The sequence below is a fragment of the Saccopteryx leptura genome, chromosome 5, assembly GCF_036850995.1.
Source record: "Saccopteryx leptura isolate mSacLep1 chromosome 5, mSacLep1_pri_phased_curated, whole genome shotgun sequence".
Taxonomy (NCBI): domain Eukaryota; kingdom Metazoa; phylum Chordata; class Mammalia; order Chiroptera; family Emballonuridae; genus Saccopteryx; species Saccopteryx leptura.
In genome coordinates this window covers 120,273,233-120,298,097 of record NC_089507.1, presented here as the reverse complement: position 1 = coordinate 120,298,097, position 24,865 = coordinate 120,273,233, and the positions used below count along the sequence as shown (strand labels likewise).

General features: G+C 40.0%; 1 protein-coding gene and 1 pseudogene across 6 annotated transcripts in view; both read right to left on the bottom strand.

Annotated features, from left to right (window-relative positions):
* Window positions 1-18,355: 18,355 nt before the first annotated feature.
* Window positions 18,356-24,865, bottom strand: part of ODAD2 (outer dynein arm docking complex subunit 2) — a 224,608-nt gene continuing 218,098 nt past the window's right edge. For all 6 annotated transcript variants that reach the window (XM_066386871.1, XM_066386873.1, XM_066386872.1 and 3 more), the window contains one exon: window positions 18,356-18,795. In XM_066386871.1, coding sequence (XP_066242968.1) covers window positions 18,682-18,795 — 114 coding nt within the window. In that variant the 3' untranslated portion in view covers window positions 18,356-18,681. The remainder of the gene's footprint in view (window positions 18,796-24,865) is intronic.
* On the bottom strand, window positions 21,436-23,502 carry LOC136405606 (DCC-interacting protein 13-beta pseudogene; annotated as a pseudogene).

Here is a 24,865-nt window from a genome sequence, read left to right as displayed (position 1 = left end):
TATGCCTATTGGCCATCTGTATGTCCTCTTTGGAGAAGTGTCTATTCATTTATTTTGCCCATTTTTTATTGGATTGTCTTTCTGGTGTTGAGATTTACAAGTTCTTTATAAATTTTGGTTATTAACCCCTTATCAGACATACTGTCAAATATGTTCTCCCATTGTGTAGTTTGTCTTTTTATTCTGTTCTTATTGTCTTTGGCTGTGCAAAAGCTTTTTAGTTTGATATAGTCCCATTTGTTTATCCTGTCTTTTATTTCACTTGCCAGTGGAGATAAATCAACAAATACATAACTGTGAGAGATGTCGGAGAGCTTACTGCCTATGTTTTCTTCTAAGATGCTTATGGTTTCACAGCTTATATTTAAGTATTTTATGCATTTTGTTTATTTTTGTGAATGGTATAAGTTGGTGGTCTAGTTTCATTTTTTTGCAGGTAGCTGTCCAATTTTCCCAACACCATTTATTAAAGAGGCTATCTTTACTCCATTGTATGCCCTTACCTCCTTTGTCAAATATCAGTTGTCCATAGAGCTGTGGGTTTATTTCTGGGTTCTCCGTTTTGTTCCATTGATCTATATGCCTGTTCTTATGCCAGTACCAGGCTGTTTTGAGTACAATGGCCTTGTAGTATAACTTTATATCAGGAAGTGTGATACCTCCCACTTTATTCTTCTTTTTTAAGATTGCTGAGGCTATCGTGTTATCTTTTGGTTCCATATAAATTTTTGGAATATGTGATCTATATCTTTAAAGTATGTCATTGGCATTTTAATTGGTATTGCATTGAATTTATAATTTGCTTTGGGTAATATAGACATTTTAATGATGTTTATTCTTCCTAACCATGAGCACGGTATATGCTTCCACTTGTTTGTATCTTCCTTGATTTCTTTTATCAATGTTTTATAATTTTCCGAGTAGAGGTCTTTAGTCTCCTTGGTTAAATGTACTCCTAGGTACTTCATTTTTTTGGTTGTAATAGTGAAAGGGATTGTTCCTTAATTTCTCTTTCTGACTGTTCATTGCTTGTGTATAAAAATGCCTCTGATTTTTTTATTATTTTTTATTATTATTTTTATTTATTCATTTTAGAGAGGAGAGAGAGAGGGAGAGAAAGAGACAGAGAGAGGAGAGAGAGAAGGGGGGAAGAGCTGTAAGCGTCAACTCCCATATGTGCCTTGACCAGGGAAGCCCAGGGTTTCGAACCGGCAAACTCAGCATTTCCAGGTTGACGCTTTATCCACTGCGCCACCACAGGTCAGGCCTGCCTCTGATTTCTGAGTATTAATTTTATATCCTGCCACTTTGCTGAATTCATTTATCAAGTCCAGTAGTTTTTTGACTAAGACTTTAGGGTTTTCTATATACAATATCATATCATCTGCAAATAATGATAGTTTTACTTCTTCTTTTCCAATTTGGATGCCTTTTATTTCTTCTTCTTATCTGATTGCGTGGCTAGAAGTTCCAGGACTATGTTGAATAAGAGTGGTGAAAGGGGGTACCCCTGTCTTGTTCCTGATCTTAAGGGGATTGCTTTTAATTTCTGCCCATTAAGTATGATGTTGGCTGTGGGTTTGTCATAGATGGCTTTTATCATGTTGAGGTATGTTCCCTGTATTCCCACTTTGTTGAGAGTTTTGATCATGAATGGGTGCTGGATTTTATCAAATGCTTTTTCTGCATCTATTGAAAATATTGTGTGGTTTTTTTCCTTCTTTTTGTTATTATGATGAATCACATTGATTGATTTACGAATATTGTACCAGCCTTGCCTCCTCAGAATAAATCCCACTTAATCATGGTGTATGATTTTTTTCCATATATTGTTGGACCAGTTTGCTAATATTTTGTTGAGGATTTTAGCATCTACATTCATCAGGGATATTGGCCTATAATTTTCTTTCTTTGTGTTGTGTTTGCCTGGTTTTGGAATCAGAATTATGCTCATCTCATAAAAAGAGCTTGGAAGTCTTCCTTCCTCTTGAATTTTTTGAAATAGCTTGAGAAGGATAGGAGTTAGTTCTTCTTTGAATGTTTGGTAGAATTCACTTGTGAAGCCATCAGGCCCAGGACTTTCCTTTGTTGGGAGTTTTTTTTTTATAACTTTCCATATCATTTGTTGTAATTGGTCTGTTTAGGTTTTCTGATTCTTCCAGATTGATTTTTGGAAGATTGTATGTTTCAAGAAATTTGTCCATTTCATCTAGGTTGTCTAGTCTTTTGGCATACAGTTCTTTATAGTATTTTCTTACAATATTTTGTATTTCTGTTGTCAGTTGTTATTTCTCCACTCTCATTTCTAATTTTATTAATTTGAGTCCTCTCTTTTTCTTGATGAGTCTAGTTAAAGGTTCATCAATCTTGTTTACCTTTTCAAAGAACAAGCTCCTAGTTTCATTGATCCTCTGTATTGTTTTTTTTAGCCTCTATGTCATTTATTTCTGCTTTGATCTTTATTATTTCTTTCCTTCTACTACATTTGGGCTTTACTTGCTGTTCTTTTTCTAGTTCTTTTAGATGCAGGGTTAAGTTATTTGAGCTTTTTCTAGCTTCTTAAAATGTGCCTGTACTGCTATAAACTTCCCTCTCAGCTTTCGCTGTGTCCCATAAATTTTGAGTTGTTGTATGCTCATTATCATTCGTTTCTAGGAATTTTTTTATTTCTTCTTTGATCTCATTCTTAATGCATTTGTTATTTAACAACCTGCTATTTAGTTTCCATGTGTTTGAGAATTTTTGAGTTTTTCTGTTGTGGTTGATTTCTAGTTTCATGCCATTGTGATCAGAAAAAGTGCTTGATATAACTTCAATCTTCTTAAATTTTTTGAGATCACTTTTGTGCCCTAACATGTGGTCTATCCTAGAGAATGTACCATGAGCACTTGAAAAGAATGTATATTCTGCTGCTTTAGGGTGAAAGGTTCTGGAGATATCTATTAAATCAAGTTGATCTAGTGTGGCCTTTAAGTCTGCTGTTTCTTTGTTAATTTGCTTTCTTGAGGATCTATCTAGCGATGTTAGTGGGGTATTAAAATCCTCTACTATTATAGTATGGCTGTTGATCTCATTCTTTATATCCATTAAAGTCTGCTTTATATATTTATGTGCTCCTATATTAGGTGCATAGATATTTATAATAGTTATACCTTTCTGTTGGATTGTTCCCTTTATCATTATGTAGTGGCCTTCTTTATCTGTTACTATATTCTTTGTTTTAAAGTTCATTTTGTTTGATATAAGTATTGCTACCCCAGCTTTTTTTTCATTTCCATTTGCATGAAATGTTTTTTTCCATCCTTTTACCTTCAGTCTATGTGCATCTGTTGTTTTAAGGTGTGTCTCTTGTAAACAGCATATGTATGAGTCCTGTTTTCTTACCCATGCAGCTACCCTATGTCTCTTGATTGGATCATTTAATCCATTTACATTTAAGGTTATTATTGATATGTAGTTGTTTATTGCCATTTTCTTCTTTAAAGCTGTATTCCTCTTTTGCTATATTCTTTTCCCACTTTGATCTGTTTACACCATGCCCTTTAACATTTCCTGCAGCATTGCTTTGTTTGGTTGTAATGAATTCCTTGAGTTTTATTTTTTGTCTGGGAAGCTTTTTATTTCTCCTTCAATTTTATTTTATTATTATTATTTTTAATAATTTTATTTTTTTAATGGGGTGACATCAATAAATCAGGATACATATATTCAAAGATAACAAGTCCAGGTTATCTTGTCGTTCACTTATGTTGCATACCCACCACCCAAAGTCAGATTGTCCTCTGTCACCTTCTATCTTGTTTTCTTTGTGCCCCTCCCCACCCCCTTTCCCTCTCCCATTCCCCCCTCCCCCCCTGTAACCACCACACTCTTATCAATGTCTCTTAGTTTCACTATTATGTCCCACCTACGTATGGAATAATACAGTTCCTGGTTTTTTCTGATTTACTTATTTCGCTTCGTATCATGTTATCAAGATCCCACCATTTTGCTGTAAATGTTCCGATGTCATCATTTCTTATGGCTGAGTAGTATTCCATAGTGTATATGTGCCACATCTTCTTTATCCAGTCATCTATTGATGGGCTTTTTGGTTGTTTCCATGTCCTGGCCACTGTGAACAATGCTGCAATAAACATGGGGCTGCATGTGTCTTTACGTATCAATGTTTCTGAGTTTTTGGGATATATACCCAGTAGAGGGATTGCTGGGTCATAAGGTAGTTCCATTTCCAGTTTTTTGAGGAACCACCATACTTTCTTCCATAATGGTTGTACTACTTTACATTCCCACCAACAGTGAATGAGGGTTCCTTTTTCTCTGCAGCCTCTCCAACATTTGCTATTACCTGTCTTGCTAATGACAGCTAATCGAACAGGTGTGAGGTGGTATCTCATTACCATTTTGATTTGCATTTCTCTAATAGCTAAAGAAGATGAGCATCTTTTCATATATCTGTTGGCCATTTGTATTTCTTCCTGGGAGAAGTGTCTATTCATATCTTCTTCCCATTTTTTTATTGGATTGTTTGTTTGTTTGTTGTTGAGTTTTAGGAGTTCTTTGTATATTTTGGATATTAGGCCCTTATCTGAGCTGTTGTTTGAAAATATCATTTCCCATTTAGTTGGCTTTCTGTTTATTTTGTTATCAGTTTCTCTTGCTGAGCAAAAACTTCTTAGTCTGATGTAGTCCCATTCATTAATTTTTGCCTTCACTTCTCTTGCCTGTGGAGTCAAATTCATAAAATGCTCTTTAAAACCCAGGTCCATGAGTTGAGTACCTATGTCTTCTTCTATGTACTTAATTGTTTCAGGTCTTATGTTTAGATCTTTGATCCATTTTGAGTTAATTTTTGTACAGGGGGAGAGACTGTAGTCCACTTTCATTCTTTTGCATGTGGCTTTCCAGTTTTCTCAGCACCATTTATTGAAGAGGCTTTCTTTTCTCCATTGTGTGTTGTTGGCCCCTTTATCAAAAATTATTTGACTATATATATGTGGTTTTATTTCTGAACTTTCTATTCTGTTCCATTGGTCTGAGTGTCTATTTTTCTGCCACTACCATGCTGTTTTCATTGTCGTGGCCCTATAATATAGTTTGAAGTCAGGTATTGTAATGCCCCCAGCTTCATTCTTTTTCTTTAGGATTGCTTTGGCTATTCGGGGTTTTTTATAGTTCCACATAAATCTGATGATGTTTTGCTCTATTTCTTTAAAAAACATCATTGGAAGTTTGATGGGAATTGCATTAAATTTGTAAATTGCTTTGGGTAATATAGCCATCTTGATTATATTTATTCTTCCTAGCCAAGAACAAGGTATATTCTTCCATCTCATTATATCTTTTTTGATTTCCCTTAACAATGGTTTATAGTTTTTGTTATATAAGTCCTTTACATTCTTTGTTATGTTTATTCCTAAGTATTTTATTTTTTTGTTGCAATCGTGAAGGAGATTATTCTTTTGAGTTCATTCTCAGTTGTTTCATTGTTGGCATATAGAAAGGCTATTGACTTCTGTATGTTAATTTTGTATCCTGCGACCTTACTGTATTGGTTTATTGTTTCTAGTAGTCTTTTTGTGGATTCTTTGGGGTTTTCGATGTATAGGATCATATCATCTGCAAAAAGTGATACCTTTACTTCTTCTTTTCCGATATGGATGCCTTTTATTTCTTTGTCTTGTCTGATTGCTCTGGCTAGAACCTCTAGTACCACATTAAATAAGAGTGGAGAGAGTGGACAACCCTGTCTTGTTCCTGATTTAAGGGGGAAAGCCTTCAGTTTTGTGCCATTTAATATGATGTTAGCTGATGGTTTATCATATATGGCCTTTATCATGTTGAGATATTTTCCTTCTATACCCATTTTGTTGAGAGTCTTAAACATAAAATTGTGTTGTATTTTATCGAAAGCCTTTTCTGCGTCTATTGATAAGATCATGTGGTTTTTGTTCTTTGTTTTGTTGATATGGTGTATTACGTTAACCGTTTTACGTATGTTGAACCATCCTTGAGATTCTGGGATGAATCTCACTTGATCATGATGTATTATTTTTTTAATATGTTGTTGTATTTGATTTGCTAGTATTTTGTTTAGTATTTTAGCATCTGTATTCATTAGAGATATTGGTCTGTAGTTTTCCTTTTTTGTGCCATCCTTGCCAGGTTTTGGTATGGGCATTATGTTGGCCTCATAAAATGTGTTTGGAAGTATTGCTTCTTCTTCAATTTTTTAGAAGACTTTGAGTAGAATAGGAACCAAGTCTTCTTTGAATGTTTGATAAAATTCGCTGGTATAGCCGTCAGGGCCTGGACTTTTATTTTTGGGGAGGTTTTTAATGGTTTTTTCTATTTCTTCTCTACTAATAGGTCTGTTTAGGCTTTCTGCTTCTTCCTGACTCAGTCTAGGAAGGTTGTATTGTTCTAGGAATTTATCTATTTCTTCTAGGTTGTTGAATTTAGTGGCATAAAGTTTTTCATAGTATTCTACAATAATTCTTTGCATATCTACGGTGTCCGTGGTGATTTCTCCTCTTTCATTTTGGATTTTGTTTATATGAGTTCTTTCTCTTTTTTCCTTCGTAAGTCTTGCCAAGGGTTTGTCAATTTTGTTGATCTTTTCAAAGAACCAGCTCCTTATTCTATTAATTTTTTCTATAGTTTTTCTGTTCTCTAATTCATTTATTTTTGCTCTGATTTTTATTATCTCCTTTCTTCGGCTGGTTTTGGGTTGTCTTTGTTCTTCTTTTTCTAGTTCCTTAAGGTGGGAAGTTAAGTGGTTCACTTGGGCTCTCTCTTGTTTGTTCATATATACCTGAAGTGATATGAACTTCCCTCTTATCACTGCTTTTGCTGCATCCCATAGATTCTGATATGTCGTATTGTCATTTTCATTAGTCTGTATATATCTTTTGATCTCTGCACTTATTTCTTCTTTGACCCATTCATTTTTTAAAAGTATGTTGTTTAGTTTCCACATTTTTGTGGGATTTTTTTCCTCTTTTTTGTAGTTGAGTTCTAGTTTCAAGGCTTTATGATCAGAAAATATGCTTGGTACAACTTGTTGCTTAGATGAGTTTCCTGTAGGCAGCATACAGTTGGATTTTCTTTTTTAATCCATTCTGCTACTCTGTGCCTTTTTATTGGTGAGTTTAATCCGTTTACATTTAGTGTAATTATTGACAGTTGTGAGTTCCCTATTGCCATTTTATAGATTGCTTTCTGTTAGTTTTGTGTCTTGTTTGATCCTTCTCTTTCGTTTTTCTATCTTTTGTTTTTATTTGGTTGTATTCCATACATCTTTCCTCTGTTGCTATCTTTTTTTATCTCATGTGCTTCTGTGGTGGTTTTTTCAATGGTGGTTACCTTTGAGTAATGAAAAGGGTCCCTACCCTGTTCATTGTAGCAAACTATTTTGTGAGTACTTTTTCACTCCATCATCCTTTGCTACTGTTCATCTCCATCTTCTCCCCCTCTTTCTTTTTGTTGTTGTCACAGTTTAAATTTGGTTTTATTGTGTTCTTCTTGGAGCTTTTACTTGTGGCTCTGTTTTTTTTTGTTCTTTGTATCTGATTGGAGAACCCCCTTTAGTAATTCCTGGAGTGGGGGTTTTCTGATGATAAATTCCCTCATCTTTTCTGTATCTGTGAATGTTTTTATTTCTCCTTCATATTTGAAGGATAGCTTTGATGGGTATAGTATTCGTGGCTGAAAGTTCCTCTCTTTCAGGACTTTAAATATTGGGGTCCACTCTCTTCTAGCTTGTAGAGTTTCTGCTGAGAAATCTGATGATAATCTAATGGGCCTTCCTTTATATGTTGTATTCTTCTTTTCCCTGGTTGCCTTGAGAATTTTTTCTTTGCTGTTGGTTTGTGTCAATTTCATTATGATATGCCTTTGAGTAGGTTTGTTGAGGTTAAGAGAACTCGGAGTTCTGTTTGCTTCTTGAACTTGAGGCTTTAGTTCTTTCCATAGGCTTGGGAAGTTCTCATCTATTATTTGTTTGAGTATGTTCTCCATTCCATTTTCTCTCTCTTCTCCCTCTGATATACCTATTATTCTTATGTTATTCTTTTTGATGGAGTCAGATAATTCTTGTAGGGCTATCTCATTTTTTTTTAATTTTTGAGTCTCTTTCTTCTTCTCTCTGTTGTACCTCAAGTTGCTTGTCTTCTATTTCACGAATCCTCTCTTCTTTCTGACCTGTTCTATTAGCTAAGCTTGTTACTTCGTTTTTCAGCTTGTGAATTGAGTTTTTCATCTCTGTTTGATTTGTTTTTATAGTTTCAATTTCCTTGGACATATATTCTTTGTGTTCATTGAGTTGTTTTCTGAGCTCCCGAAATTGCCTTTCTGTGTTTTCTTGTATATCTCGGAGGATTTTTAGGATTTCTATCTTGAATTCTCTGTCATTTAGCTCCAAGGTGTCCAATATGTTAAATTTTTTCTCCATAGATTTTTCCTCGTCTAGCTGTGTTACCTCTCTTTCTTTTGTATCCATGATATTCGATTTTCTCTTCCTTAATGGCATCTGAGGGTGGTTTTGTTGATAGTATTAATGAGATTTAATAAAGAATAAAAAGTTAAAAAAAAAATCGAAGAGTTTTTTTAAAAAAAAATTAATAATGAAATAAAGAAAAATAAAATAAAATAAAAATTTTAAAAAAAGGAAATTATTCCCCCCCCCTCCTTTTTTCCTCTCCTCTCCTCTACCCTCCTTCTTGAGAAAATCTTGTGGTGAACTGTGAATTATAACGAACAATGCCTGTGATGCAGGGCCTGAATTGGGGAAAAGTAATAAAGGGGCCAAAAAAAAAAAGAAAAAAAAAGAAAAAAGAAAAAAAAAAGATAAAAAAAGAGCGTATGGACCCACAAAAAGCAAATAAGGAAAAATTTGGGTCAAGAATAAAATGATTTGCTTTTAGGTGTTGGTTGTCTAAGAGTTATGATGAGAGGATTAAGAGGAAAACGGAAAAATGGGGGGACAAATTAAAAAATTACTATTGTATTTAGTGGAACAAGAACTAGATAATATGGAGAGCCAGGGATGGGAGCACTGCTAGTGAGTTAAAAAGGTGAAGTAAAAACCCCCCAAAATGCCACAAACATAAGTTTGAGTCCCAGATAAGATAATTTGTTTGTTATTGAGGTTTGAATGAGAGGAGATGTAAAGGAGAAAGGAAGAAACTAATATAGAGGGAGAAAAGAAAGAGAGAGAGAGAGAAAAAAAAGAGGGAACCACTAAAAGAAGAAAAAAGAAAGGAGAGAGAGAGAGAGAGAGAGTTAAGGGTTTTGGAGTGCAACCCTCATAGAGAGAAAGGAAGAGAAGAGAAAAGATAATGGAAGATGTAACACTTATGGGTAGTGTAGTTCAAGGAGAGGAGAGAGTAAGACCGGCAGAGAGTTAATCGGCCAAATTGGAGGAGGAAAAAAAGTATCAAGAATGAAGATAAGAGAAACAAATGAACAAATATAATAAAATGGGATAGGTTATAAAGTCTGCAGATTATTCTTGATTTTGAGAGGTTATCTTCTTGCTTTTTCTTTTCTCTCCCTCTTCCTGGTCGGTTACTCTGTACCCCGGGTTCTGCCCCTTTGGCACGCTCAGGTAGAGGTTTGCAGTTGATAAGTCTCTATGGCAATGTCATGTATTGTGCTTTAGTCTCGTTGGCAGTCGAGGCTCATTAGCATTTATAGGCTCCGACAGTGAGAGAGTCCGTGTTCCTGGAGCCTTTCTCCTAGTCTTTCCTTCCTCAATTAGTAGCCTGATAATCCAGCTATGGGGTTGCTGCTGCCTCTGCCTGGATAGTAAGAGGCTCAAAGAGCTGGCAACTTCCCACTCTATTTCCATCAGCACAGGGCTCTGGGTAAGGCTCAGTCAGTCAGAGCTGCTAGCATAATCAGGCGGGCTTTTTGCCCACTTAAAGACCTCTGGCTCTGCCACTCTGTCCGGTAACACAGGCGGGCGCCCACTTCCGGGGCGCTTGGAGGAAACTCTCACTCACTGTCTGCGCGCGCAGACCAGGATATCTGGCCAGCAGTCTCACGCTCTGAGTGAAACCCCCAACCGCAGGGAAAAGTTGCAGCGTTGGAATTGAGTCTCGCTCCGTCCCCGTGCGCGGCTTTTGCAAGGCGCTGGGGCGGCCCGAGATTCCACTTTGGCCCACACAAAGGCCCCTGACTCTGTCCCTCTGTGCGATAACACGGGCGCGCACTGCCGAGGCACTCGGAGGAATCTCTCATTCGCTATCTGCGCGCGCAGACCAGGATATGAAGCCGGCCGCGTTTCCCTCTGAGTGAAACCCCCTCTAGCACGGAAAATCTCCACCGTTGGAATTAGTCCTCACTCCCTCCCATGCGTGGCTTTCCCAGGGCGCTGGGGCTGCCCAGAGACTCTGCCCTCGGCCCCCAGAAAGGCCTCTGACCCTGTCTCTCCGTGGGGCAACACGGGCACCCACTCCCGGGGCCTAGGAAGAAATCTCTCGCCCACTAACTGCGCGCATGCCGACCAGGAGACTGGGTAAAATGGCCGCCCCACTTGTCTTTCTTTCTTTGGGTTTGGCGCGAGTGTTAGCTTGTATTGCCCGGGTTGCCACAGGATCAGTTTTTCCTCGGTTTGGATCTCCGCGCCACAGCCTGGTTCGGTCGTTTGTGCCGCGGCCTGGATCTCTTCACCCCCTTTGCCCGCCTCAGTTTCTATATTCACAGTTACCAGAGAAAGCCGCCCTGTTTAGGTTAGTGAGGAAGGTGGAGCATTTCTTACTCCCTATTTCCTTCGGGGTTTGGTTATATATTTAGCCAATTTTTCACTCGACCATACCTTTGGGTGTATTGTGAAGCATCTGGAGGCTCCAAGTATAGGTTTTTCTGTTTCTGGTTGAAGATCTTGTTGAGTTTTGGGGGAGATTTATCGGTATCGCTTCCTACCCCGCCATTACTCTGACGTCATCTCTCCTCCTTCAATTTTAAATGATAGCCTTACTGGATAGAGTAGTCCTGGTTGTAGGTTCTTGTTCTGCATTACTTTGAATATTTCTTGCCATTCCCTTCTGGCCTCAAGTGTTTCTGTTGAGAAGTCTGATGTCATCCTTATGGGGGCTCCTTTGTAGGTGATAGCCTTTTTTTCTCTAGCAGCTTTTAATATTTTCTCGTTGTCACTTAGCTTTGGTATTTTAATTATGATGTGTCTTGGTGTAGGTTTCTTTGGGTTTCTCTCTAATGGATTTCTCTGTGCTTCTTGAACTTGTGAGAGTTTCTCTTGAATTAATTTAGGGAAGTTTTCAGCTATGATATGATTGAACAAAGTCTCTATCCCTTGTTCTTTCTCTTCTTCTTCAGGAACCCCGATGATGTGGATGTTATTTCTCTTTATGTTGTCACAGAGCTCTCTAAGAGTTTCCTCAGACTTTTTGAGTCTCTTGTCTTTTTTCTTCTCTGCTTTCATGCCTTCATTCCAGTTGTCCTCCAATTCGCTGACTCGATCCTCAGCTCTATCCATCCTGTTTTAATTCCTTTCATTGTGGTCTTCATTTCTGATATTGTATTTGTCATTTCTGACTGATTCTTTTTTAATATTTCAATATCTTTTTTTATACTTGCTATTTCTTTATTTAGGTGTTCATAATGACCATCCATTGTTGTTCTAAGATCCCTAAGCATCCTTACAATCTTTATTTTGAACTCCGCATCTGAAAGTTTGGTTATTTCCATATCACTCAGTTCATTTCCTGGATGTTTCTCTTGTGGTTTCATTTGGATTGCACTTCTCTGTCTTCTCATTATATCTGTGTGTTTGGTTTGTAGAGCTGGTTGAGTCTAGGCTTGGTGTTGTCTGCCTCCAGTATTCAATTGTGTTATTTCTAGGTTTTCTTGGGTTGGCATCAGCTATTATTTCTAATCCACTTTTGGATTTGGGCCGCTTTGAAGTCTTGATTTGTTTGTGTTCTTAACAGGTGATTGTCTTGTTTGCTGATCTCAGCAGGGGGTTTATTTGAAACTGTATCTAGGAATGCGGTGGGTGTAACCTGAGATTCTGAAGTCCTCTTCTGCCAGTTAATCTCTCTGGGGGCAGATTGCTTTCTCAGCTTCAGTAGGGAGAGGTATTTCTCAGATCTCCATGGAGACCTGAGTTACTGCCCCTTCTCCCCACTTCTTGTTTTCAGCTGTGCCTTTTTGAGCTGATTGGAGCTGTAGAGATGTCTGGAGATCTGTGCCCTGGAAGCACTTTGACTTTTGTTTTTTGGAAGGATCAGCCCCTCCCCCAGCTATGGCTGCCTCCAGCACTGAATGAGTCAGCTTTTCCAGTCATCCCCTGCATTTCTCTGCCCCTCACCATCTGTTTCTCTCTGTCTCCCCTTTCTTTTTGGAAGACAAGCTGGCCCTTTCAACACACCTTGTTCCCTGGTTGCCAGGCAAGTGGCTGTGAGCAGAATTTACTGCAAATTTCCTTGGAGATCCCTTCTGGGCTCTCAGCCTCACCTCCCCCCCCTTTGTTTCTGTAAGCAGGGGAGATTCAGGCACTCTCTACCAGGTTTGTTGTGGCTTCTTCTTTGCTCCTTGGTTTTTGAGAGCTGTTCTTGTAGTCCAGATTTGGTTTTTCACGTTGATTGTTCATAAATTAGTTTGTAATCCAGTTCGGTGGTGTGAGCTGGGAGTCTGTGCATCTGTCTACTCTGCTGCCATCTTCAGGTCCCCTCAGTTTATTTCTTGTAATTGTTTTTTTTTTAATTTCATATTTTGTGGTCAGAGAAGAAGCTTGATATGATTTCAATCTTCTTAAATTTATTGAGACTTGCTTTGTGTCCTAACATGTGGTCTATCCTAGAAAAGGTTTCATGTCCATTTGAAAAGGATGTATATTCTGCTGCTTTGGGTTTAAATGCTCTGAAGATATAATTTAAATCCTTCTGATTATGTCATTTAAAGCCATTATTTCCATTTGATTTTTTGTCAGGAAGATCTATACATTGATGTCAATGGGGTGTTAAAGCCCCTACTATGACGATGACTGTATTACTATCAATCTCTCCCCTTATGTCCAGCAAGATTTATTTTATATATTTAAGTACCTCTTGTCAGGTACATACACACTTACAATGGTTATATCCTCTTGTTGAATTGATCCCTTTATCATTATTTAGTATCCTCCTTTGTCTCAGTCTTTGTTTTAAATCCTATTTTGACTGATATAAGTATTACTGCCCCAGCTTTTCTTACATTTCTATTTACATGAAATATCTTTTCCATCCCTTTAATTTTAGTCTATATGTATCTTTTTTTCTGAGGTGAATCTCTTGTAGACAGAATATATAGGTCTTGTTTTCTTATCGCAAGCCTTTTGATTGGCATATTTAAGCCATTTACATTTAAATTATTGATGAGTATATATTTATTGCTGTTTTATTCTTTATAACTACATTCTTTTTCTTCATCTTCTTCTTCTTAAAGAAGACCTCTTGCCCTGGCCAGTTGGCTCAGTGGTAGAGTGTCAGCCCAGTGTGTGAATGTCCTGGGTTCAATTTCATTAGGGCACACAAGAGAATCACCCATCTGCTTCTCCACCCTTTCCCCTCTCTTTTCTCTCTATCTCTCTCTTCTCCTCCCACAGCCAAGGCTCCATTGGAGGAAAATTGGCCTGGGCACTGAGAATGGCTCCATAGCCTCTGCCTCAGGTGCTAGAATGGCTCTGATTGCAGTGGAGCAATGACCCAGAGGAGCCGAGCATCACCCCCTGGTGAGCATGCCAGGTGGATCCTGGTTGGGCGCATGCAGGAGTCTGTCTCTCTGCCTCCCTGCTTCTCACTTCAGAAAAATACAAAAAAAAAGAAAAGAAAAGAAAAAGACCTCTTAACATTTCTTGCAATACTAGTTTGGTGGTAAAGAATTCCTTTAGCTTTCACTTATCTGGGAAGATCTTTATTTCTCCTTCAATTTTAAATGATAGCTTTGCTGGGTTAAGTAGTCTCAGTTGGAGGTCATTGCTTTTTATCACAATGAATACTTCATGCCAATCCCTTCTGGTCTAATGTGTTTCTGTTGAGAAATCATCTGAATCTTACAGTCTTATGGGAGCTCCCTTGAAGATAATGATTCATCTATCTCTGCTGCTTCTAAGATTCTCTTTTTGTCTTTAACTTTTGTCATTGTAATTATTATGTGTCTTTGTCTGGGCCTCTTTGGGTTCATCATGTTTGGTACTCTGCACTTTCTGGATTTCTGTCTTTTTCCTTCACCAAAAAAGGAAATTTCCAGTCATTATGTCTTCAGATATGCTCTCAATCCCTTCCTCTCTCTCTTCTCCTTCTGGTACCCCTATGATGCAGATGTTGTTATGTTTCATATTGTCTCTTAAAGTATCCTTTTTTTTTTTCTTTTTGATGCTCTGGTTTGGTGTTTTCTGCTACCTGTCTTTTAAATCACTGATTCAATCCACTACTTCATCTAACCTCCTGTTATTTATTTTAGTGTATTCTTCATTTCAGATATTGTATTCTTTATTTCTGACTGGTTCTTTTTTACTGTCTCTATGTCCTTTCTCATGCAGTTGAAGTTCTAATTTCCTTGAACATCCTTATCACCATTGTTTTGAACTCTATATCTGATAGATTGCTTGCCTCCACTAATTGAGTTCTTTATCTGGAGATTTCTCCTGTTCTTTCATTTGGGGCATGTTTATTTGTCTCTTAATTTTGACTGCCTCTCTGTGTTTGTTTCTGTGTATTAGGTAGATCTTCTATGTCTCCTAGTTTTGGTAGGGTGGCCTTATGTTGTAGGGTCCTGTGGGACACAGTGACACAGTCTCCTTAGTCATCTGAGCTGGTTGTTCTTGAAGGTCCCTTGTGTGAATTATGTGAGCTCTCCTGTTGAGTCTGGATTGATCTTGGCCTATCCTTGTATGGGGTTGACCCTCAGGCTGCTGACTATGAGGATCAACCCCTATCATAGTGTATGAACTACTGTGCAGGTACTGACTACATTAAGCCAAATTTTTAGGGTCTAGAGTCTGCTGAGATCTCCCTTTGGATGTGTCACTTGGGAAGATAAGTGAATCCTGCTCTGATGTTGTCTGAAGTTCACCACTGTCTGTGTTGGCTTGGGGACCTCTTGGAAGGGACTCTGGTGCTGGTCAATGTCAGATCTTGCCTGTGACTGACCCTGGGCAACCTCTTTGGAGCTACAAAACAATCCATCATTTGTAGCTGCCTCTACTGTGGTGGAGTGTGCATAGGGAGGGCCAAACCTTGCATGAAGGTCAATTTCAATCAGTACCAAGCCCTGGGACTGGTCAGCGAAAGTCCCAAGGAACTCTGAAATCTGCTGTCACCTGCCTCTCCACCTGCCAGCTGCCTGTTATATTCAGTCACTGAAAGAGCCTCTGGAATACTAGAGTTACATGAGGTAGGATCTCTGTGAGTCATCAGGAAGGGACAAATGGTGTTTGATACTTATTCAAACTTGGTGCCACTGCTGCTTCTGAGGCCACTCAGCACAAGTCCAGCATATACCATGGCCTGCTGCCACCTGCTGGGTGCCTGTAGACCTTTGTGCTGGGGTAAGGGTCTCAAGGAGTCATCAGGGATAGGCCAGCAATATTTATCAGGCTCAAATAGATCAAGATTTTGCCATGTGACACAGTGAAAAGAGGGCTCTGCACCAGCTAGGCATGCTAGGGGAAATGGCCTTGTTTTAGAGCAGTGGTTCTCAACCTTTCTAATGCCGTGACCCTGCAATATAGTTCCTCATGTTGCGGTGACCCCAAACCAAAAAATAATTTTGGTGGCTACTTCATAACTGTAATTTTGCTACAGTTATGATTCGGAATGTAAATACCTGATATGCATTATGTATTTTCCGATGGCTTTAGGCAACCCCGCCGGGGTCGTGACCCACAGGTTGAGAACCGCTGTCCTAGAGCCATACAATTCAGTTTGTCCTTGATTCTGATAAATTCCCAGACCTCCTGAAGATTCTGAGCTCAGGAAGGTTGGGGGCCCCTTGGATTCAGGATGGTGGGGCTATTGGATCTCCTGTGAGAGAGTGTCACTGATCAGGCTTGTGGGAAGGTAGGGGGAATGCCCCCCCCACTCGAGCCACACAACTCAGTCTCTGACACCCCTTGAGTCCATCTGCACCTCTATACCCCAGGCCCAGGCAATGGACACCTTTATGGGTGTGAGTTCCATAGTGGGGCAACAAAGGAGTCAGGAAGTTGAGGCTATTGCATTCTCCCAGGGTGACGCCATATGGAGGGGAGTGCTCAACCCAAGAAAGATGGCATCTGAAGTTTGAGAGAGGACTCAGCACAGGACTCTGGCAGCTGTCCCTTCAGCTCTCCCCCCAGAGCCATACAACCCATTGTCTCCTCACACAACACTATTCCACTCCCTGGCACCCTCCCTCCACTAAAGCCCAGGGGGAGTCGCTGTGAATGAAATTGTTTGTGCTGGCCTGTTAAGATGGTGCCTGATTCTTTCTTTAGCAGACTCCCATCTCTCCCTGGTAGATAGAATCCCTGCTGATTTCCATAGCTAGATGTTGTGTGGGCTCCTCTTCCAGGTTCTGGTGCTCTGGTACTCTGGGCTTGGGAGCCAGGAATGGAGTTGAGACCCTATTCTCCTCAGGGGTAACCTTTGCAGCTGAGATATCCCTCTGGATTCTCAGGCACCGCATGTGAGTATACAATCAGACCTTTTGATGTCTCCTCCCTTCCTACCAGTATCAATGTGGCTTCTTCTGTAAATCTTTGGTTATAAGACTTCTGCTTCAGTTGGTTACTCAGGTTACTGTTCAATATTTTAGTTGTAATTCCAGTTGGTTTCTGGGAGTTAGGTGAATGTAACTTCCACCTACTCTGCCACCATCCTGGATCTCTCTAGATGGATTTTTTAATGTTAGTGAAACACAGCCACATGGTGACTTTAATGTTAGAAATATCTACTGTTGGAAGTTAAAGGATTTATACTATTATTTAAATTTAGTTCTTAGTATTAACATCATTTCTTTCTTCCTGTAATTCTTTTTTTTTCCCCCCCATTTTTCTGAAGCTGGAAACAGGGAGAGACAGACAGACTCCTGCATGCGCCCGACCGGGATCCACCCGGCTCGCCCACCATGGGGCGACGCTCTGCCCACCAGGGGGCAATGCTCTGCCCATCCTGGGCATCGCCATGTTGCGACCAGAGCCACTCTAGCGCCTGAGGCAGAGGCCACAGAGCCATCCCCAGCACCCGGGCCATCTTTGCTCCAAAGGAGCCTTGGCTGCGGGAGGGGAAGAGAGAGACAGAGAGGAAAGCGCGGCGGAGGGGTGGAGAAGCAAATGGGCGCTTCTTCTGTGTGCCCTGGCCGGGAATCGAACCCGGGTCCTCTGCACGCTAGGCCGACGCTCTACTGCTGAGCCAACCGGCCAGGGCTTTCCTGTAATTCTTTTATAACTTTCTTTGAAAACCAATGAAGATGAACTGGTGTTCTTACAAACCTTAAAATTCTCAGGAATGCCTTAACTTTTTATCAGAGAAACTATCATTGGTAATTTCATTCTGTACAGGCTTTTCATTTCATACAAATATTTACATGTAATTCAATTTAATCATCTCCAAATTATGACAAACATACACAGTACTTAGTATTTTCCCATAAAACCTCCTTGCCTGCTCTTTAAAGCATTAACCTAGACCTAGACAGTTTACAGAGCTGTTATTTTCCTGGTGAACATCAGATGCTTGTACAGTTAGTTCCCAAACATTTCAGTACACTGAGGTTACATATGTGATTCTTTTAAGTGGCTTCTAATGTTTCTATCACCTGATAAAATGCGATTAATCCTTTGTAGCTACTTTTTAAAAAGTACTTTGTGTGCTGAAAACAACTTCAGAAATTCAAAGAAATTTCATGTGAAGTAATATTATCCTGACATCAGTATAAGTTCATTCTTACAATAAAAGCATTGGTGAATCCCGCAAGGGAAATAAAATGTATCATTGTTTATGGCATGAAAGTCCGAAAGTTAAAAAAAGAAAGAAAGAAAGAAAGAAAAACTCATGCATTGCTTATGTTTTTGTGATTTGCAGATCTGGTTCAGTGACAATGCATTATCTCCTCAGATGCTGGATAGTATTTAGGAGAAGTCTGGAATGACCTCGGAATGATCTCTTGAGTCCAGCTGCTTAACTCTGAATTCTATTTAATAACAGTTTGTGAAATCAGCACATCTTCTCAGAACTGTCCCATGGGTTGCAAGTGATCAAAAAGACAAAACCACAATGACAGGACCATTAGATAGGTTTAACAGAAAGGGAATTCTAATGACTCATCCACTATAAAACCGTACACTGGGAAGGCATATCTTTTATTAAAATCATCAGAAATACAAAAGCATCACTGAAAATAATATATATATATATACTGTATACATATATTCTTGAGTTCCTGGAAAATTATTACAAATTTATTGGCTTTATATTTCACTACATGGCAGATTCCTAAAACATTAAATAGAACAAAATATCCATGCAGTTGTTGCATGAATGACATCCTTTGCATTTTTTATCCATGTGCTTTCATTCAGGCATTTGCCTGTTTGTGAAAGATTTGCTAATCAATGTTTCCTCATTTCAGCTTCCTGGCCATGGGAGAGGGATGTTCTAGTCATGTAAAATTTGGTAGCTTGTAAAGTCTGTTCAAACTTCAAGTGTATCTTGCCTTTTCTGTCGCAAGTGCGAGCCTGCGGATGTTAGATATGCAGCCAGCGGCAGCTTCCTGGAGGTCCTGATCGGGGGATCCAACCATATGCAGCAGAAGCTGTTGCACATGAGGAGGGGAAAAAGGAAAATGAGAACAAAATTGGAAATCTAAAGACATAAAGTTAGGCTATAAAATTTTTTTGAATTATTAAATAATTTTTTAAATCACACACACACACACACACACACACACACACACACACACACACAAAATAGAAGAAATTCTGTTTGGGCACATAAAAGCACAAATGATGTTTGGCCAGATGCAGGAATTCCTCATGCAATTCTTACCTTTTGATTTTCTGGAGCTGAGCTAGAGAAGTTTCTCCTTTCTTCAGTCATCTAACTGCTACAGATTCTACTTCAAAATTTCTCTTGCATCTTTTCTGGCTTTTCCACCTCCTTGGATAAGCCAGCATACCATGCCTAGACTATGAGTGCACCCTCTTAGATTTAATTTCTGCGGTCAAGTCCACCTGACCTAATTATATCAATCCCTTAACAGAGATTGTCACTGACTCCCAAAGGTAACTAGAGGCCAGTCTATTCACCTTAAAGGATTTTTGTGCTTTGGCCTCACTTACCCTTCTAGACATTCATCTTTCTCCTGCTTCCCATTACCATACTCTCCTGGTTTTCTCTGTCTCCATTTGTTCTCATATTCCCAGAATTCATTGATGGCTCCTTTATCCTCCTCCCAACCATAAATCGTTAAAGTTTCTTAGAACAAATTCCTTTTCTGTCCTATTTTGTTCTCTCTTTCTAGATGGTTTCTTTCACTATCTGACTTCAAATACTGTTCAGGTAGAACTGTCTTCCAAATTTATATATCCGTAGCATTATTTTTCAAACAGAAAATTGTAGATTTTATTTGCTAGAATTTACTACAAGGTTAATTTATTACAAAGACAATGATGTTCTGTTGAACTTGGTTATATGAAACGGACTGTACTAATTCAAGACCATTATCTTATTTCATGGTTAGGGGAAGATGGTGGAATGCGCTGGGATGCCAGAGTGGAAACAAGAACTTTATACCAAGCCCACCACTTGCTGTTCTTCAAGTGAGTTTTACAATTAATTGGTCCCTTCCTTGAGGAGGGTCTGGCTCAGAAGAACAGGACCTGGCAGAGCTGCACCTTGTCCATGATGATCCACCACTAAATATAGTATCTAAAGGACCATAAACCTCTGAACACTGGTTCATGAAGACTCCACTGTAAAACTGAGCATCTCTTGTGGTACTCATCTGCTAGTCTTTTTATTGCATGATGCCTGGAACAGTTCTCAAAACTAGACCTGTATTTCTACTAGTGCTCTGGGCTCAAAGCAAGGGTCATTGCCTAATTACACAAATTAATGCTATTAGGTCCAATTATGAGCTTGATCCTAAATACACAGTTTTCAGAATGACAAACATTTAAACCTTATTAAGTAAAATATAAAAATGATAAAGGATAGGATAAAGAAGATGTAGTACATATATACAATGAACTACGACTAAGCCATAAGAAATGATGACATAGTATCATTTACAACAACATGGATGGATCTTGATTACATTATACTGAGTGAAATAAGTAAGGCAGAAAAAACTAAGAACTGTAGGATTCCATACATAGGTGGGACACAACATTGAGACCCATGGACATAGATAAGAGTGCAGTGGTTATGGGGGGGGGTGGAGGAGAGGGAGGGGGGTGAGAGGAGGAGGAGGGGCATAAAGAGAAACAAATATGGGGTGACAGAGGATGATTTGACTTTGGGTGATGGGTATACAGCATAATTGACTGTTCAGATGATGTGAAGATGTTTTCTCTAAATCTGTGTACTCTGGTTGACCAATGTCACCCTGTTAAATTTAATTGTCTAAATAAAAAAATATAAAAATGGATTATATTAATAGGAAATATTTAGTGTTTATCAAATTATAAATCTAGGCTTTTTTCATTAAAAAAAAAAAGGCTAATGGAAACTCAAAAAAAGATGACATTCAGGCCCTGGCCGGTTGGCTCAGCGGTAGAGCGTCGGCCTGGCGTGCGGGGGACCAGGGTTCGATTCCCGGCCAGGGCACATAGGAGAAGCGCCCATTTGCTTCTCCACCCCCACCCCCTCCTTCCTCTCTGTCTCTCTCTTCCCCTCCCGCAGCCAAGGCTCCATTGGAGCAAAGATGGCCCGGGCGCTGGGGATGGCTCCTTGGCCTCTGCCCCAGGCGCCAGAGTGGCTCTGGTCGCAGCAGAGCGATGCCCCGGAGGGGCAGAGCATCGTCCCCTGGTGGGCAGAGTGTCGCCCCATGGTGGGCGTGCCGGGTGGATCCTGGTCGGGCGCATGCGGGAGTCTGTCTGACTGTCTCTCCCCGTTTCCAGCTTCAGAAAAAGAAAAAAAAAAAAGATGACATTCAAATAAAGTGAACAATGCATGTTCTCATAACTTTCATTCTGAGCACTGAACAATAACAATCTAAGAAAAAGACTTACCACAAAGCACCTAAAATAACATTTGTAGATGGATAAGAATACTGTCAACCATTTCTTACTGTTTCCCTTCTGAATCTCAGTACCAAGGCATAGAGAATACATTCCACAAGCAATTGTCAGGGTTGTGAAACCAGGTCGTGCACCTATGTATCAGATAAATTGAAAACCCTTAAGGAGGTAGCTCTTCTTCCTGGCCACTTTTTTCCCCACAGGCACAAGAGTTATGCTTCAGATTCTGTGCCTCTATTTTCACTTGGACTTTTGTCATTGTCATCTGGTTATTTAAAAGCATATATTTTCCATGATTGGTAAGTGGTATGACTGCATCAGTTGAGCCATGCTTATGGATCCTTTTGAACCTCAGTTTATTTCTTTTCCCAAATTAGTAGCATAACATATATTGGCTTTGGATACTTGAGTCTGAGGATGTATTAAACTCAGAGACTCAGAGTTTGACTGGTGACCATCAGATGGGCTTCTGTTACATGGAAGACGTTATACTGCCAATGCTTGTCTCATTGCTTCATAAATCACTTGGGTAGTGTTGTCTGTTTTAACTGCCATTGATCCCAAGAACCGAACTATAAACATCTGTTGCAAATTCTGCTTTTGGAAACGTGTCATCCTCAGTCTCAGCGAAAGGGCTGATATGCCTGCTCCCTATTCTGATCCAGGAATTCTGTAGCAGGAAGGACAATATCAAACTGAATGGGTGTTCAGGTACAATTAGTTCTTCAGCTTCAAGGTCACAGTTGCTTTGGACGCATCTTGGTCATTTCTCTGAACTTTTCAGTTTCTGACTCGGGTTTTCTGTCAGGTAGACCTGCCTGGAGACGTCTTTTACTGCACGTATCCACTCTTCATTCTCTTTTCTGCTTTCTGCCTGAACAGTTATTCCTGATTTCCCATTGGTGTGATCTGGAGGCTGCAGCATCAGCACTCACAGTCCATCACCATCACGGAGCAGATGTCCAGGTTCTGGACCAAACCTCAGCCAGGCTTCCCTGGCCTGACCCATAAGATGCCCACCTTGGGTGAAGAGGTCAAGTCTTGCCCAGGTGGTAGTGACCAGACCTGTTTAATTTTCAGAGTAAGGTAACCAGTCTCCTAGATGAGGTTTCTAGTGGTATAGTCACAACGCAGTCTACAGAGTAAACACCTGCACCAACGGGAAGTAGTCCTTGCTGGGACACCCTCATCACTTCTGCTTTGGTTTCCATTTCCACCTGAACACTTGAGCCATATCTGCAGAGGAGGATAAAAAGCTGTACATACTTTGGGAAAACATCTCTGTTCCCTTCTTTAGAAAAGTTCATCTGTCACCCTGTCTGTGTAGCTCAGTTGGTTACAGCATCAACCCCCTATGCTAAGGTTGCTGGTTCAATCCCTGGTGAGGACACGTACAAGAATCAATCAGTGAATGAATAAGTAGAACAATAAATCGGTATTTTTCCCTCTCCCCCTTTATCTCCACCTTCCCCTCTCTCTCTAAAAATAAATAAACAAATAAAATAAAATAAAATAAAATAAACTTTGTCCATGGGGAAAGCCTAGCACGGCTCCTGCATGACCACGCGCTTCCTGCACTGCCGCATGGTGGGGGGCACAGTAGAGCTACAGGGCTTCAGGAAAGGTGCCGCCTCTGCCCGCAGGAACACCTCTTTACCACTTCAGTCTTCGCCTTTTTCATTCTCCTCTTTGTTTGTTTGTTTGTTTGTTTGTTTAAGGAAGCCTAACTGCATTTTGCCATTGAGAGGCCATGCTCATTGCTGGGAAGTCCAAAAAAGATCCTTTAAAGTGCTTACTTATTCCTGTGAGATCCTTTCCTTGAAATTGTACAATGGACAGAACTACTGGGTCCCCCAGCTGTTTAGCCAGCTCTGTGTGGAGAACATGAAGCTCATTTAGCACTTTGGAAAAATAGCGACGTATAGAAATTTCTTCTTCGTTGCCTTTGCCAAGAGCAAAGTTCTGTTTTTCCCATGCTAGTCGTTGCATAGAGAACCGGTGCGTGGCCAGGCACATTTCTGTGCTCTGTAGATGCACCACACGGCCAGGAGCAGATGGCTGGTGTCATTCAGAAAGGTGCCAGCACCTTCTTCAGGTCCACTCAGTGAAGAGTGAGTCTGCGGGCTGTACTGCACCTCCTCCAGCAGCAGCTTGTCCCCACAGGCTGAGGGCTGGATGGCCGGGCAGAGGACCGCGCAGGAGGCCAAACAGCGGGGCTGCTCCCAGCTCAGGAGACAAGACGGATGCTCGGGGCCTGAGATCACCCTGCACATGACCATGACTGGCTGGTGGCAGCCACCACCTTCCACCCGCCAACCTTCTCCAGAACCTTCTTTTTCTTTTTTTTTAATAATTTTATTTTTTTAATGGGGTGACATCAATAAATCAGGATACATATATTTGAAGATAACAAGTCCAGGTTATTTTGTCGTTCAATTATGTTGCATACCCACCACCCAAAGTCAGATTGTCCTCTGTCACCTTCTATCTAGTTTTCTTTGTGCCCCTCCCCACCCCCTTTCCCTCTCCCATTCCCCCCTCCGCCCCGTAACCACCACACTCTTATCAATGTCTCTTAGTTTCACTATTATGTCCCACCTACGTATGGAATAATACAGTTCCTGGTTTTTTCTGATTTACTTATTTCGCTTCGTATCATGTTATCAAGATCCCACCATTTTGCTGTAAATGTTCCGATGTCATCATTTCTTATGGCTGAGTAGTATTCCATAGTGTATATGTGCCACATCTTCTTTATCCAGTCATCTATTGATGGGCTTTTTGGTTGTTTCCATGTCCTGGCCACTGTGAACAATGCTGCAATAAACATGGGGCTGCATGTGTCTTTACGTATCAATGTTTCTGAGTTTTTGGGATATATACCCAGTAGAGGGATTGCTGGGTCATAAGGTAGCAGAACCTTCTTTTTAATGGCACACTTCATAGCCAATGCTTCTTAGATATCTCTACTTGGAAGTCCCACAGCTCTTTCAAACTTAATACAATATATTCCAAATGAAATCTTAAGTGTTTTCTCTCTAAACCTGAATCCCTCCGTGTTCCCCAACATCAGTAGTAGATATCATCACCTGGCTGCTCCAGGGAGGAAGCACCCTGCCTCACACTCACTCCCACTATATCTTCCTTGCACTCCATCCAACAAGTTGTCATATTCTTGTGATTCAACTGCCTACACTTATCAGTCATATGTCTCTCTACTGCTCTCTGTTGCTTCTATTCTGACATTCCCCATGCCAGTAAAGCTTACAACAGCTTTTCGCCGTCAGCATTTTCTCTCTTGCCCCCCTGGAATTGACCATTCATTCCTCCTGCTTCCAGGCTAATTTCCTAAATTGTGAACTTCACCAACAAGGGACAAAATTCTAGAGAAAGAAAGAAGAGACATAATCATTCTTCTGAGATACAAAAGAAATAAATATTTTCTTCTGAGTAAAAGAAAAGGGGCCATTTGGGGAAGATCATGCCTTGAAAGTTTTACATTATTAATGTAATTAAACAAGGAGGCCTTGGTAGGCTACGTAAGCAAACCAAAATCGAAACCAGAGTTGGTGGGCTAACCTGAGAGAACAAAACCTAAGGACAACCAACTACCAACAGCCAACCAGGCTTTTCCAAACAGGG